Raw genomic sequence first — 14,331 nt, 5'->3', positions numbered from 1 at the left:
TGTTGAATAGACTCCTTTCCCAAATCCTCATCTGACACTGGGCTACCTTGAAGCATAAAGCATTAAAAACAAATACTAATGTATATGACATTATGTGATAGAGGATGACCAGTCTTCAAAGCGGCTACTTAAATTTTACCATAGAAAGCACAACTGCTCAATGAATCTTGCATGATATGACAGAAGTTATTGATGAACATCATTCAGTGGAGGTGAGAATGTGAGAATACCATTTACCAGATTTAATTGAAGACAGGAGGTTTTCAGGGTGCTGGTCCCCCCCATGCCCTCACTTCAGGTAAGAAATTACTGTGTACCAGTTGAGGCTACACCAAACTCCCAGAGACCAAACCAGCTTTCTGAAGAAGGCTCTTTTGGAGAATTCAGAGCATTCCACCTTTCAAACTCCATAGAAAAGCAAGCGTACTGGCAGGATTTTATTATATCTTAATTCATACACTCAAGGGGCGGTGAGAGAAAACCAAGCATGTGGGTTGCCTCTCACCTTCTCTCCTCTTTTCCCATCCTTGTCCTGTGCTGGGCTAGATAGGCTCACTATGCCTGAAATGAAGAAACAGGCAAAGAATGAGGCTCAGAGACAGATTCATATTGTTATTTCTTTCAGGGACACTCAGCACCACCACCACCAAACTGAGCCCAGTGAATGGGTAAGAGGCACAACATAATTTCTGATTCCATCAATCAGATTAGTTGTCTGTCTTCCTAGGAAAGGAGCTCTAAGTGGCAGTTAAAGCTCAAAGAGTTAATAAACCTTTTAACCTCACAGCCTTCAGTTAATCACCTGCCTCCTATTTTTTTAAAACTAGATGGCATGGTTATGTGTCAAAATACTACTAGGCAGTACTAGTTCTATTAAAAATGACCCTGACTGATGTTCATCTGGACTGGGAAATCTACTTGATAATAAACCATACCTTTGGATTTGCCAGAGGAAATAACTGCATGTCCTTCTGAGGTCCCTGAGCTGTGACCTGTTCTTGGAGCTGTGTGAATGCTCTGTTACACAGACTGCTGCTATAAGCTCATCTTCTAAAATGTTAAGGAGTCCTGACATTGACTTGCTGGTTCAGCTGTGGTTCCTATCTTAAGCCCTCTGAGTAAGACTAGTAAGGACTTTGAGTATTTGTTGAACCCTGGTGGATGATATTGCAGAAGTCAAAAATCATCTACATTTAAATATGTAGATGAGAGAACAAAGGTTGTCATGTAAATACTCCCAGTTTATTCTTAATCTTTTGAACTTAAAAGTCAAACTTAAGATAAATGGTCTCAAGGAAAAAGCCCAGACCATATCAGAGAAGCCTTCTACATTAAGGAGGCTCTTTTTTACTGACTTGTTTACTCCTCAAAGGATAAGACAGTTGACTATTCCCAGGGCAGTGCAGTGGGTCAGAACAAGGCATTCTTTAAAAGTTCATGGCCCTTGGCAAAGTTATCTACCACTCATTCTATTTCTTCTTACTATTAAACTTAAGGTACAGTAATGCCCAGGTACACACAATCCAAAATAAGTTGTATGGTAAATACCACATGAAGTTTTATTAAAAAAACCCTCAAATAACATAGAAGCAAAAATGTACAACTGAAAAAGTGGCATCTCCTTAATTCCAAATTTTCTCTCCCAAATCTCAACTAAGAAGAATACATTCAGATAACTGCATTTAAAAATACTTACTGATAACAGTATATACTTTATGTATTCTCTTTCATCCTCACAACTCCTAAGGTTTGGAGTTTTGCTTTTTCTTCACTGTAATGATGCTTATTTTATAGATAAGTGAGTCATGTTTACAAAATTCAGTTCACAGTCTGTGATTAAATTTTCAATTGGGAAAATTTTGCTATTAATGGAGAGCTTTCAGATTTTTTATAGAGTAAATCCAAATTTATTCTCAGTCCTCAAAGGAAGTAAACATCCACAAGGCGAGGTAATTATAATTACCTACAGCCCATGTCTGTAATATGTTTACAAGAAAGACGACTACAAACTTAATGTTCACATCATGCATGTGGGGAAATAAGCATCTCCAGCTAGCAGTCACATCTGGAACACACACAGTTAAGTAGGGACTGCACAAAAGGGAGAATAATGGGGTCCGAGGATTTGTTCCCAGAAATAAAAGGTCTCAACTGTGAGTGAGGAAATGCCAAGAACCAGTGTAAGACCTGGTGAATCAGACCCCTGGGAAGTCAAAAGGAAGAGACAAAGTGCACACAATCAGACTCTTAGGAATGTGCAGCATCTTGGCAGAGGGAGCTAGCTATCCCTTAGTTTATAAGGGGAGAAAAGGGAAGATAATCGCTCTATAAATTAGGACCCAGCAACTGCACTCCTGGGTGTTAATATAACCTGTACCTAGTGTTCACAGGAGTCAAAGACTGGAAACAACCTAAATGACCAGTGAATGGCTAAGTGAGTACATTTATACCATGAAATATAATCAGCAGTATAATGGAATCAACTGACTATATGCAGATGGATTTCAAAGAAATCACATCAAATGAAAAAGGCAGTTCTCAAAAGGTCACATAATCTGATTCCGTTTATATAACAGTATTGAAATTAGTGGTTGCCAGGATTAGGGATGGTGGTAAGGAGGAAAAGTAGTGGATGGATGTGACCATAAAGGGCTAGCAGTAGGGATTTACACAATTTGGTGGAACAGTTCTATGTCTTGATTGTAGCCTCAGTTGTAAAAAAAAAACAAAACAAAACACACACATACTGACAAAATTACATAGAACACATACACAAGTGAGGGCATTTAGAAGTAAAATCTGAGTAAGATTTATGGGCTATACTAATTACCTGATTTTCAACTTGGAGGCAGAAGTTTATCTCTGGGACCACTCTATTTCCCCACTCCCAAACTTCCTATGAATCTATAATGATTACAAAACAATACAATTTTTTAAAAAGCATCATAAAATATCAGAAGACAGACCCTACCCATAAAAGGCTTTATTACTGAAAGATACTCATTTCACAAAAACTCCTTCATAGACCTTGTTCTTGAACAAACAAAATCCTTCACCTCCCATTTGATACTTGGTATTGCAGGTAACACAAAACACACACACACACCACCAGAAAATACTGAAAGTCACTCTAGTGAAAAGGAAAAAATTTCAGATGAAGATACTCAAAACAGAAAAAAACATTCTTTAACACAATATACTAATGAATTAAATGTAAGTAACTATCAAAACTAAATCAAATTAAAAATTAAAAAACTCAGAACTGGACAAACTACATGCAAATGTGAAATGCCTGCTGATTGAAATCAGGGGAAATAATGGAAGAAAAAGACAAACATCTCAAGTGAAGACCAAAGGTATCTGAGGAAGAAAACAATAGAGACATGGAAGACAGAAATTCAAAGAGCCAAGGAAATGAAACGGAAAGAGGTAAAAAATCAGAGAAGTGATAAAAAATTAGGCAAAGAAGATCAAATTACATAAAGTTAATCAGAGTCACTGAAAAGATGAAACAGTGGTTCCCAAAGTGGGGTATGGCAAATCTGGAATGAGAGAGACTCTAAGATGACTGGCCTGTTCAAAAAAAAAGTCAATGAATGGTGGGATTAAAAAAAAAATGGGAGAATTCTTCTAGATTTTTAAAAACTAAGGCCGAAAATCAAATACAATATATGGTTGATTGGATCCTGGTTTTTAAAATTGGTAAGACATTCCTGGGACATTTGAGAAAATACAAATATGGCTGGTATCAGAATATGGTTTTAAAGAATTACTGTTAACTTTTTGTTGTGCTAATGGGTTTTTGTTTGTTTAGAAGGATGTCATTCTGAGACTGCATGCTTAAATACTTAGGGATGAAGTATATTGTCTACAATTTCAAAAGTTTAGAAATATACACACACACACACAAAACAGTAAAATATAGCTGAAGATTAGCAATTGGAGATGGGTATATAGAGTCCAGGACTTTCATTTTCCTTTTTGTTCGAAAAATATGCATGACAACACAAACAGCCCACACCCTCACGGTTCACTGTTAACTTTACAATATCCAACTCCCTTGGGGGAATACCTACCTATGCATGCATTCTTGATTTATCTAAGTGATTCTATAGGATTCAAGATAATCCTTTTTATAAAACAGTTCTGCAGCCTCAAGTAATATGGTCCTGCCTATGTAAAACATCTTCATTTCTATTTCACACTTGAGTTCTATGTTCCTTTCACCACATTAGGGAAGAGAACCTGGGTTTGTCAAGTAACAAAATCAATCTTTCACTTGTAAGACCATGTCACATTTAAAAAAAAAAAAACACAAAACACTCCATTTTCTGTCCTCTCCTGACTTAAAGTTTTTTCCTTAACACAGGTTGGTTCCAAGATCCACCATTTAATTACTTTATACCAAGAACCCTCAACATCCTAACCTCATTTTCACTGCACCTTCTCTGCAAGATCTCAACTTTGCATCAGTCCAATTTGGCAATGCACACCCCCCAATGAAGCCTCTGACACAAAGCTTTTTTTCTTGATCTCCCATTCTGATGTGATCCATCCTCCTCAGAAATCTATACCACTTTGTATTGCTAGTGCCTAAATGTGCAATAATCTCTGCCTCTGAGCCAGGGAGAAGTCTCTACCAATTTTTTGGTAATTATTTCTTTTGCCTTATTGTCTGTGAAGAAACTTAGAATTTTGCTCATTTACTTTGTTAATGGTCACATTAAAGGAACCGAGAAAACAGCCATAGAACAGTTACAGTTCACATATTATCTTTGTAATTTCATGAAAAGGCAATGTTTCTTAGATACTTCGTTGGCTTTCTTCTCTGAAAAATTCTCAATTCTTGTCACTGAAACCTGTAAGCAACTGAGCAGCTTCTGTCTGTATCTAAAATGGAAAAATATGTGTTATAAATAAAGAGTACGGCACAGATACCAACTTGCAAAACCTAATAAGTTCATAAAGCAGACTGTGGTTTCTAAGTGTTCCCACCAGGAGATAGCTCATTATGAGAATAAAACTGAACAGGAACTGGGTGAGACTCTTAAGAGAATTCGTCCACATTAATACACATCACGTGCCTTTTATTGTAGAAATCTTATTTGATCTGTCACGTATGTCAAACAGGAATAAGGCAGCAACTAATTTATAATCTCTATGAGAGAAAACAATATATAGAAGTTGACAGAAATGCTAATGAATTCAAAACGAACAGTTTTTAACAAGATACATTTAGACCAAAATTATATTTTTAAAGAAGTTCTTAATTTACCTTTACTTAATAGTCCCTCAGCAGAAACCTATCTGCCTTTATTTATTTATTTTATTTATTTATTTTATTTTTTTATTTTTTTTTTAAGATTTTATTTATTTATTTGACAGAGAGATCACAGGTAGGTAGAGAGGCTGGCAGAGAGAGAGAGAGAGAGAGAGAGAAGCAGGCTCCCCGCCAAGCAGAAAGCCCGATGCGGGACTCGATCCCAGGACCCTGAGATCATGACCTGAGCCGAAGGCAGCGGCTTAACCCACTGAGCCACCCAGGCGCCCCATGCCTTTATTTATTTATTTTAAAGATTTTATTTATTTGACAGAGATCACAAAGGCAGAGAGGCAGGCCCAATGTGGGGCTCGATCCCAGGACCCTGAGATCATGACCTGAGCAGAAGGCAGAGGCTTTAACCCACTGAGCCACCCAGGTGCCCCTGCCTTAATTTATTGGAGATACTTTACCTGTTTATCCTCCTCTGTGTGTGCCGGATAGTCCTTGGCTTTCATTAGCCAGAAGGCAGCAAGCTTTTTATTGTGTAACTTCAAATACGTCTTTCCTAAAAGTAGCAAGTTTTTGCTGTAGAAATTTGGATCCACTATACATAAGAAAGAAAAATTTATCTCAGATGAATAGAGTTGTTAATTTCTTAAGTCTAAATTCCAATAATATATTTGTGTGGTCATACAAGATTAGGCTAACTAGAATTCTCTTGTTCAACTATTCCAATCTCAAATATTAGTTAAGTACCATTTATTCAATGTCTCTTAATGTGCTAGGCATTCTATTACATTTCTCATTTTTATACAATTTTATAAAGTAGATACTGAGAAACTGAAGTACCTGACAGAATGTATCTTCTATAAACAGACAGGGGTTTTCTTTTAATGTCTTTTATCACCTGCTGCATCCTAATTACCTAGGACATAACATGGACCCAATACATACTTGCTGTATGAGGAAATGAAATCATGACATATATGCAGTTGACCCTTGAACAATGCAGTTTTGAATTATGCACGTCCAAATATATGCAGGGTTTTTTTCCCCATAAATACAGTAAAGTGCTGCAACTGTATTTTCTCTTACTTTTAACATTCAATTTTCTCTAGCTTACTATACTAGAATACAGTCTATAATACATGGAACATACAAAATACATTTTAAACAACTGTTAAAGTTCTGGTCAATGGTAGAATATTTAAGGAGTTAGCTTTGAGGGGAGCCAAAAGTTAGTTATATGCAGATTTTCAACTACGCAGGCGGCCATGTACCACTTACCCATTGTTTAAGGGTCAGGTGTATATACATACATTTGATTAATATTTACTAAATGTGGGTTATACTTAAATACAGATTTAACAAAGACTCTGTTCTTTTGAAATCCATCATGAAGAGGAGAGACAAAAGAGGATTAAAATGTAACAGAAAAATGAAAGAGATGCTTTGACAGATGTAAACATTTTAAAGTGCTATGAGAAACCAATGAGAAACTAACTCTCTAAGAAGTTACATCTGGGCTGCCTGGGCAGCTGAACAGGATTTTAACAGAAAAACAGAACATTCTTGGCCCAGGGAAAGCTGAACAAAAAGCCTATGAAAGCATGGGACAGTCTCACTAACTTCATTAATTCTTTATACAAATTCCTCTTATCAACTGGGACCTGCTATATTTAATGCATACTTTCCCCTGGATATAATTTATAGTTAACTCCATTTGCTCCTTAACCCAAAATTGTTTTACTTCTTTAATCTGAACGTATTTATGAGGTGTTGTGTAGGTTTCCTTAGGGTTCATCCATTCATCTGTTTAATATTGTCATTCAGCAAATTTAATAGCATTATACTAAGCACTGAGGAAAACTGAGCAAAACAACAAAGTCCGCATCATCCCCATATTTAGTCTTCGACATGTAAACAATACGACGCACATACTCATACTGCGGTGTGATAAGGGCTATGATGGGAGAAGTAACAGATACTTAAGAGCCTAGGAGGAGCTTCTGAACCAGATATGGTCCATAAAAAAAGACCACCTGGAAGAACTGACCTACAGTGTTAAAACCTCAAGGATGACTGGAGTTACTGACCATGTTTTTCTTAACACCCCAAACCCTTAATTCACTAAGGCTCTATTTCTACTTTGCAGTTATGCTTTTAAATCCCTTTGAGGACATTTTATTCCCAGATTCATATTCATGATATAAAAACTACGATCATAAGAGGTTATCAGCAAAAGGCAGTAACCGAACAATATATTACTAACATGGTTTAACATTCAGATACCACTCTTCAGAAGAAATTAAGAAAATAAATGCTTTGCTATCCTAAAAGCATCTGAACAAGTCCATATGAGTAGGCTCTCTAATATACAGGCTTTAATTTTCTTCTAGTTTTACAGAAATAGAATTGCAGTGGTTTTTCTGGTGTATTTGGTAACATATGCTTATGTCCTTTACTCTTCTAGTTTGTGCTACTAATATTAAAAAGGATGAACTTAGGATGGCTGATGTCAGTTTTGTACACTGGCCATTTCTTCAAAGCCACAGTGACATGAAACTCCATAAAAGACGACAATATTTGCAACGAAGCAAAAACTGGCTTGGTTTAAAAACAAGATTTCTCATCTAAATGCTCTTTAAAGAGAAAGGGTAAATCTTAGAAAAAAAAAATTAAACTTTTTGTAATGTGACAGATATTAACTAGACTTTATTTTATAATTTACAACATGTGCAATTATTGAATCCTTACGCTGTACACCTGAAACTAATGTTAATTGTCAATTAAACCTCAAAAAAATTTTTTAACTAAACATTTAAATAAATTAATGATTTTAAATGGCTGTATAATCTTGAATAACACAGTTAACTTGTCAGAGCCTCCTCTCAGAAAGCTGAATCATAATAAAGGACCATTTCAGAACTGTAGTTCTAAACTCAGTAGCAATCTATTTCTTACTCTGGTGATCTTTATAAAATAAAGACTAAAAACTGATAATATTTAGTGCAAAGAGAAGTATATTAGATTAAGTAACATTTTTGTCTTAAAAATGCCTATTATAAAGCACTCATACAATTTTAACTATATTAGTAGATGAAATAGAAAAATGTTACCTTGCTCTGCCCTGTGAAAGTAGCCTAATGCCTGTTAAAAACATGAAGAGTCCAAACATAATGAAAACAGAATCAATATATAAAAAAACATTTCTTCAAAAGTCAGGAAGTAAATTAAAACATATTAAAATAAAGGTCAACTTATCAACAGTGAAAGTTAACACAGCAAAACTGAACGTTTTTAAATCATCAGAGCACAGATTACAGGAGATGGACAACTTCTAGTAATAACTTGATTGCTGTTTAGAACTTGAACCAAACCAGCATCAAGTGAAGAGAAGAAAGAACATTACCATATGCAACTCAGCTATTTTGATCCTTCTTAAGTCTTAACAGTCACTACCTGTAAAAACTTAGTAAAATCAAAAGCTAAATTTACTCAGTGATACATAGGTTGTACCAATAAACTTTTAAAAGTCTTTATTATTGAAATTCAAACATAAAATGTTATTGAGTCTGAAACTTCCCTTTTTTGTCCCATTTAAGCTGTTTTATAAATTATGATTTCCTAGAAACATAACTGTTTTATTATAGTAGAGCCAACTGTATCTTTTTTCCTTAGAATACATTATCTTTAATAATACATATTCCCAGCTGTGTTCTGATTATTCAGTTAATATTTTTTAAATTTTTTTATTTATTAAGGATTTTATTTATTTATTTGACAGACATCACAAGTAGGCAGAGAGAGAGGGGAGGAAGCAGGCTCCCTGCTGAGCAGACAGCCCAATGTGGCATCCCAGAACCCTGGGATCATGACCCGAGCCAAAGGCAGAGGCTTTAACCCACTGAGCCACCCCAGCGCCCATCAACTAAATATTTTAATATCAAATTCTACACCATAGCCTGCCAGAAGAAAAAATAGCTCCTTGTCATGATACAAGTACTAGGAAAGATCTTTCGTGGCCTTATTTCCTTACTCTGAACATTTTAGTGGTGTAAGTTAGTGTTTTCCCAGAAATCCCTTTCAAATTTTATTTTCAACAAGAAAAACAAAAGGCCTTAAAAATATGAGTGTAGGGACGCCTGGGTGGCTCAGTTGGTTAAGCAGCTGCCTTCGGCTCAGGTCATGATCCCAGCGTCCTGGGATCGAGTCCCACATCGGGCTCCTTGCTCGACAGGGAGTCTGCTTCTCCCTCTGTCTCTGCCTGCCATTCTGTCTGCCTGTGCTTGCTCTCCCCATCTCTCTCTCTGATAAATAAAAAAAAAAAAAAAAATATGAGTGTATATATCAGTGACACTGATGAGAATAAACTAAACGCCTTTGTACCCCCCCCCCAAAAAATTAGCGTATAAGCCTTGCAACCCTGCTTTCTAAAAAAGTTATAAATTACTCTTCCTTTATCTATACAAATACACGATTTCCTAGGTAAATTACTGTTCATGTGTAAAACATATCTAAAACTCGTGCTGAGTAACAGCTGCTGAATTTATTCTATTTTATGACTTTTATATGGTGTAGATTTCAAATAGAAAACAATAGTAGATTTTTGCATGAGCTATTACAGCTGACATTATACCAGAATCATTAGCCACTCACCTAAATTAAAAAAAAAAACACTCACCAGTCATAGATTATAAGTATTAAGCCTTTGTGATAAGATTGCTGCACTGGATGGTTAGAAACATGCTCAAAGGCCTCACGGCTCAGAGCTGCAGATCTGGACACTGTAGAATGGCACTGTAGTTAAGAAATCAGTACTAACTTAACAAAGGACAGCACACTACCTCCTCATAGGTGGAACTAGGAGGAGTTGCGAACAGCACTTTAGCAATTCTTCTCTGATACCACGGCATTTCAGCAAATGTATAACACCTACAGAGAAAAAACAGACATCTCAGTTGCATCTTTTTTCCTCTTACAGAAAAACTAAGCATCTTAACAGATATAAAAGATAGTTTCTTCTGTTGGTATGTTTAAACAATTTGCACTTTACATAACATCCATTAGGTTAATATTCCCAGTGAATTACCCAGAGACTGATTTATATTGATCCATCAATTAGGATGTGTTCGTGATTAAATGTAAGTAAGCAACAGTACTAGTAATGAAAACATAGTATTTGTCGTTCATCACTAAGTGCTGACTCTGTTCTAGGTGCTCGGTGATTATCTCTCATTTACTCTTAGGATCATTACCCCTATTTTTTTAGATAAGAAAAACTAACTCAGAGTAGTTAAAACAAAAACAAAAACAAAAACTAAACATGGTATGTATAAATAACAATGGCAAGAACCAATTTAAGTCTGCCTACTGAAAAGAGTGAGGCAAATGATTAACATCCAAAGATCTTGGCAACTTTCTGATACAGGTAGGGAAAAAAGTACTGCATCTTTGACTAAGGGTCCGAACTCCTAAGGGAACAACTGTATCTCATTCATGGTTCCTCCCTAGAACTGTCTAGCCATTATCATTAGTTAGTTTAATATTGCCCTTTGTCCTGAAGGATATTTAACTCCTTTTTAAGAATCCTTTTAAGAATCAGATACAGGGGGCCGCTGGGTGGCTCAGTGGGTTAAGCCTCTGCCTTTGGCTCAGGTCATGATCTCAGGGTCCTGGAATCAAGCTCTGCACCTGGCTCTCTGCTCAGCAGGGAACCTGCTTCCTCCTCTATCTCTCTGTCTGCCTCTCTGCCTACTTATGATCCTTCTCTTCCTGTCAAATAAATAAATAAAATCTTAAAAAAAAAAAAAAAAGAATCAGATACGGGAGGGCGCCTGGGTGGCTCAGTGGGTTAAGCCTCTGCCTTCAGCTCAGGTCATGATCCCAGGGTCCTGGGATCGAGCCCCGCATCAGGCTCTCCACTTAGCAGGGAGCCTGCTTCCTCCTCTCTCTCTCTGCCTGCCTCTCTGCCTACTTGTGATCTGTCTGTCAAATAAATAAATAAAATCTTAAAAAAAAAAATCAGATACAGGGCTGTCTACACCATTTATTTATAAGACAATAAAATACTCAGGTCTGTGAACTACACCCAAAGAAAACAGCGGCAAACCTGTCTCAAGTTTGCTGCTCATACCAGCAAAATAATGCTGTACACTAGACAAATGGAAAGATACTGAAAGTCAGATTATTTTATTCCTCAGATGAATCAGACTGTATTTGACAGACCTTGAAGATGCGAAGACCCTCTTCGGGCATCGAACTGTGTTGCTATATAGTTAGATCAATCCAATTTCATTTAGCCTTGTAAGTAAAAACAGTCTCTCCTAACAAAAGGAATTTCAAAGTCTAGCAAAAATTTTAATGCCTTTTTCATTTTAACATATATTTCTAAATGAGTTACAATGGTTAACATGATCACAATCAAACTTAGTGATACATCACAACTACTAGTTAATGAACTGAACTAGTTAATGAACATTATTACTACTAGTAATAATGAACCGAACACTCATGAATGCCAAATACTTTTAAATACTTTACAGCTTGGTATTATATACTACAAAATAAGATCATAGTAACTACCACTGAAATATTTATTTAAAGAAATGTTCTTACCAAATACCCATAAGGTGAATTGAGGTAGCATCTTTTGGGTTCAGTTCAATTGCTTTCTAACAAGAAATGAGAAAGTCAATCATATTTGTTTTCTAAACACAAATGAGTATTATGTTTGCTGAAAAAGTCATGATAAAAAAATTTTTTTGGCAACCCTACATTTTGATTCTTCTATGATAATACCAATTTTTTCCCCTCTTCATTCAATGTGATTAAATTCATTTCAATACACCGTTAGTGACTTGTATTAAAGGTAACTCTTACAAAGCTCAGCAACTAACAGGATTTATCAGTATGAGAAAAAACATGAAATTTTTAAATGAATCCGATTTTGAAAACCAATCTATAGTTCTCAATGTTTCTTCTAGATTAGAGGAAAAATAATTTAATTTTGCAAGTTCTGCATGAATACTGGACTAAATGGTATTCTTAAAGGAGAATAAAGTACTTAATACTTTTACAAAGTTTCTTCCTTTATGTACGTTTTGTTCAACTTCATCTATACTCAACAAAGGAAAAATAAATACTACTTATTTACAGAATTTATTAGTAAAATATATACAATGTAATACACTGATAGTCTTCCTAATTTCAGTTTACTATATGAAAGTCCTATGTGAATTAATGTGAAGCATAAACTATGGAACAAGTTTAAAGCAACTGTTTCTCCTTTTATCCACTATTTTGTTGAAAGTCTTTGAGAAACATGTCAGATTAATGTAAATCCTATTAAAAATAAGAGATTCTTGGGGCGCCTGGGTGGCTCAGTGGGTTGAACCGCTGCCTTCGGCTCAGGTCATGATCTCAGCGTCCTGGGATCAAGTCCTGCATCGGGCTCTCTGCTCGGCAGGGAGCCTGCTTCCCTCTCTCTCTCTCTCTGCTTGCCTCTCCATCTACTTGTGATTTCTTTCTGTCAAATAAATAAATAAAATCTTTAAAAAAAAAAAAATAAGAGATCCTTCTAAAAAAAAAAAAAAAACTGAGACCTCCTATCTTGTGTTTTTCTGTAAACCCATGTTTTCATTTCAGTCAGTAATGTGTGAGATACACCATTTTGAAGTATTTGTATTGGTTACCAGTAGGGTCTCTGAAGCCAGACTACCAGGGTTCAGATCACAGCTCCAAGTTTTCACCTTGGCAAGTTCTCTCTTCTTGCCATGCCGGAGTTTGCTGTTTTATAGAACTGATAGAGTAATATACCTACATTATAGAGTTGTGCTAAATATTAAATGAGCAACTAACAGGAGGTACTTAACGTAGTAATATCTTCTATAACCAGCATAAATTTACTTTTAAAAAGTACCACTTAATTTATTACTGATGCTAATGAATGGTATCAGTAGTAGAGGTAATAGCTAGAATAAGGCTAATAACCAGGTATGACTTAGCAGAAATCTTGCTTCATTAATATGAATAAAGAATCAGCACTGACTTTATTTTACTTTTCCATTAAACAGTGATATGACTCATAGCAAAATATGTCTTAAAATATACACAACTCATACACTAAGAAACCTTTCCTAATCAGAGTTCCACTAGAAAATTAAACCCTACAAAAAATTGTATGAATAACTGTTTTCTCCAATCTACCAAGAATGGTATAGAGCTAGTCCCATTCTAGATGCAAGGAAGAGAAGTTAATTCAGAACATGCAGTGGATGCCTGGGGGAATTTAATTTTTTTATGGGATGGGTTGAGAAGGACTACTCTCAAGCAAACACTTTCTTTTTTAATTCTTGCCATTAGTTTGTTTTCAAAACAATCCAAAGATAGGGGCACCTAGCTGGCTCAGAGGACCATGCTTGAGCCCCATGTTGGATGTAGAGATTACTTAAAATCTTAAAAAAACAACAAAAATAACCTAAAAATAATAATTCCTTATGGTTTTAAATATAATAATGGAATTAGGAATAATAGTATAAATGATCTTTTTAGTATGTAAATACTAAATACTATCATTTTAAAAATATACTTAATCGGACACCTGGGTGGCTCAGTTGGTTGGACGACTGCCTTCGGCTCAGGTCATGATCCCGGAGTCCTGGGATCGAGTCCCACATCGGTCTCCCAGCTCCATGGGGAGTCTGCTTCTCCCTCTGACCTTCTCCTCGCTCATGCTCTCTCTCACTGTCTCTCTCTCTCAAATAAATAAATAAAATCTTTAAAAAAAATAAAATAAAATAAAAATATACTTAATACATATTTGAGATCTGCAAAACAGATTTTTTTTTTAAGATTTTATTCTTTATTGACAGAGGGAGAAGCAGACTCCCCACTGAGCAGAGAGCCCAATGTGGATTTCAATCCCGGGACCCTAGCTCATGAACTGAGCTGAAGGCAGATGCTTAACCAACTGAGCCACCCAGGGGCCCCAAAATACTGGTTTTTAAAGAAACAATCTATAGTCTCTGTTTCCACTAATATATTTTTGGCAATTTTTTCATGATTTA

General features: G+C 35.8%; 1 protein-coding gene across 4 annotated transcripts in view; it reads right to left on the bottom strand.

The window, feature by feature from the left end:
* Nucleotides 1-2,538: 2,538 nt before the first annotated feature.
* The window catches only part of RMDN1 (regulator of microtubule dynamics 1), a 53,710-nt gene continuing 41,917 nt past the window's right edge, over nt 2,539-14,331 (bottom strand). For 2 of the 4 annotated variants that reach the window (XM_045063149.1, XM_045063151.1), the window contains 5 exons: nt 11,882-11,937; nt 10,111-10,198; nt 8,383-8,413; nt 5,734-5,867; nt 2,539-4,890 (listed from right to left, as the gene is read on the bottom strand). In XM_045063149.1, coding sequence (XP_044919084.1) covers nt 4,840-4,890; nt 5,734-5,867; nt 8,383-8,413; nt 10,111-10,198; nt 11,882-11,937 — 360 coding nt within the window. In that variant the 3' untranslated portion in view covers nt 2,539-4,839. Of the gene's footprint in view, nt 5,159-5,733; nt 5,868-8,382; nt 8,414-9,947; nt 10,199-11,881; nt 11,938-14,331 lie in introns of those variants that run through there. The other 2 variants (XM_045063150.1, XR_006601500.1) reach the window with 2 other exon arrangements.

This window comes from Mustela putorius, unplaced genomic scaffold, assembly GCF_011764305.1.
Source record: "Mustela putorius furo isolate JIRA1106 unplaced genomic scaffold, ASM1176430v1.1 tig00003846_pilon_pilon_pilon, whole genome shotgun sequence".
NCBI classification, from domain to species: Eukaryota; Metazoa; Chordata; class Mammalia; order Carnivora; family Mustelidae; genus Mustela; species Mustela putorius.
The sequence above is the reverse complement of the archived record's forward strand: the minus strand, read 5'-3'. Positions and strand labels throughout refer to the sequence as shown.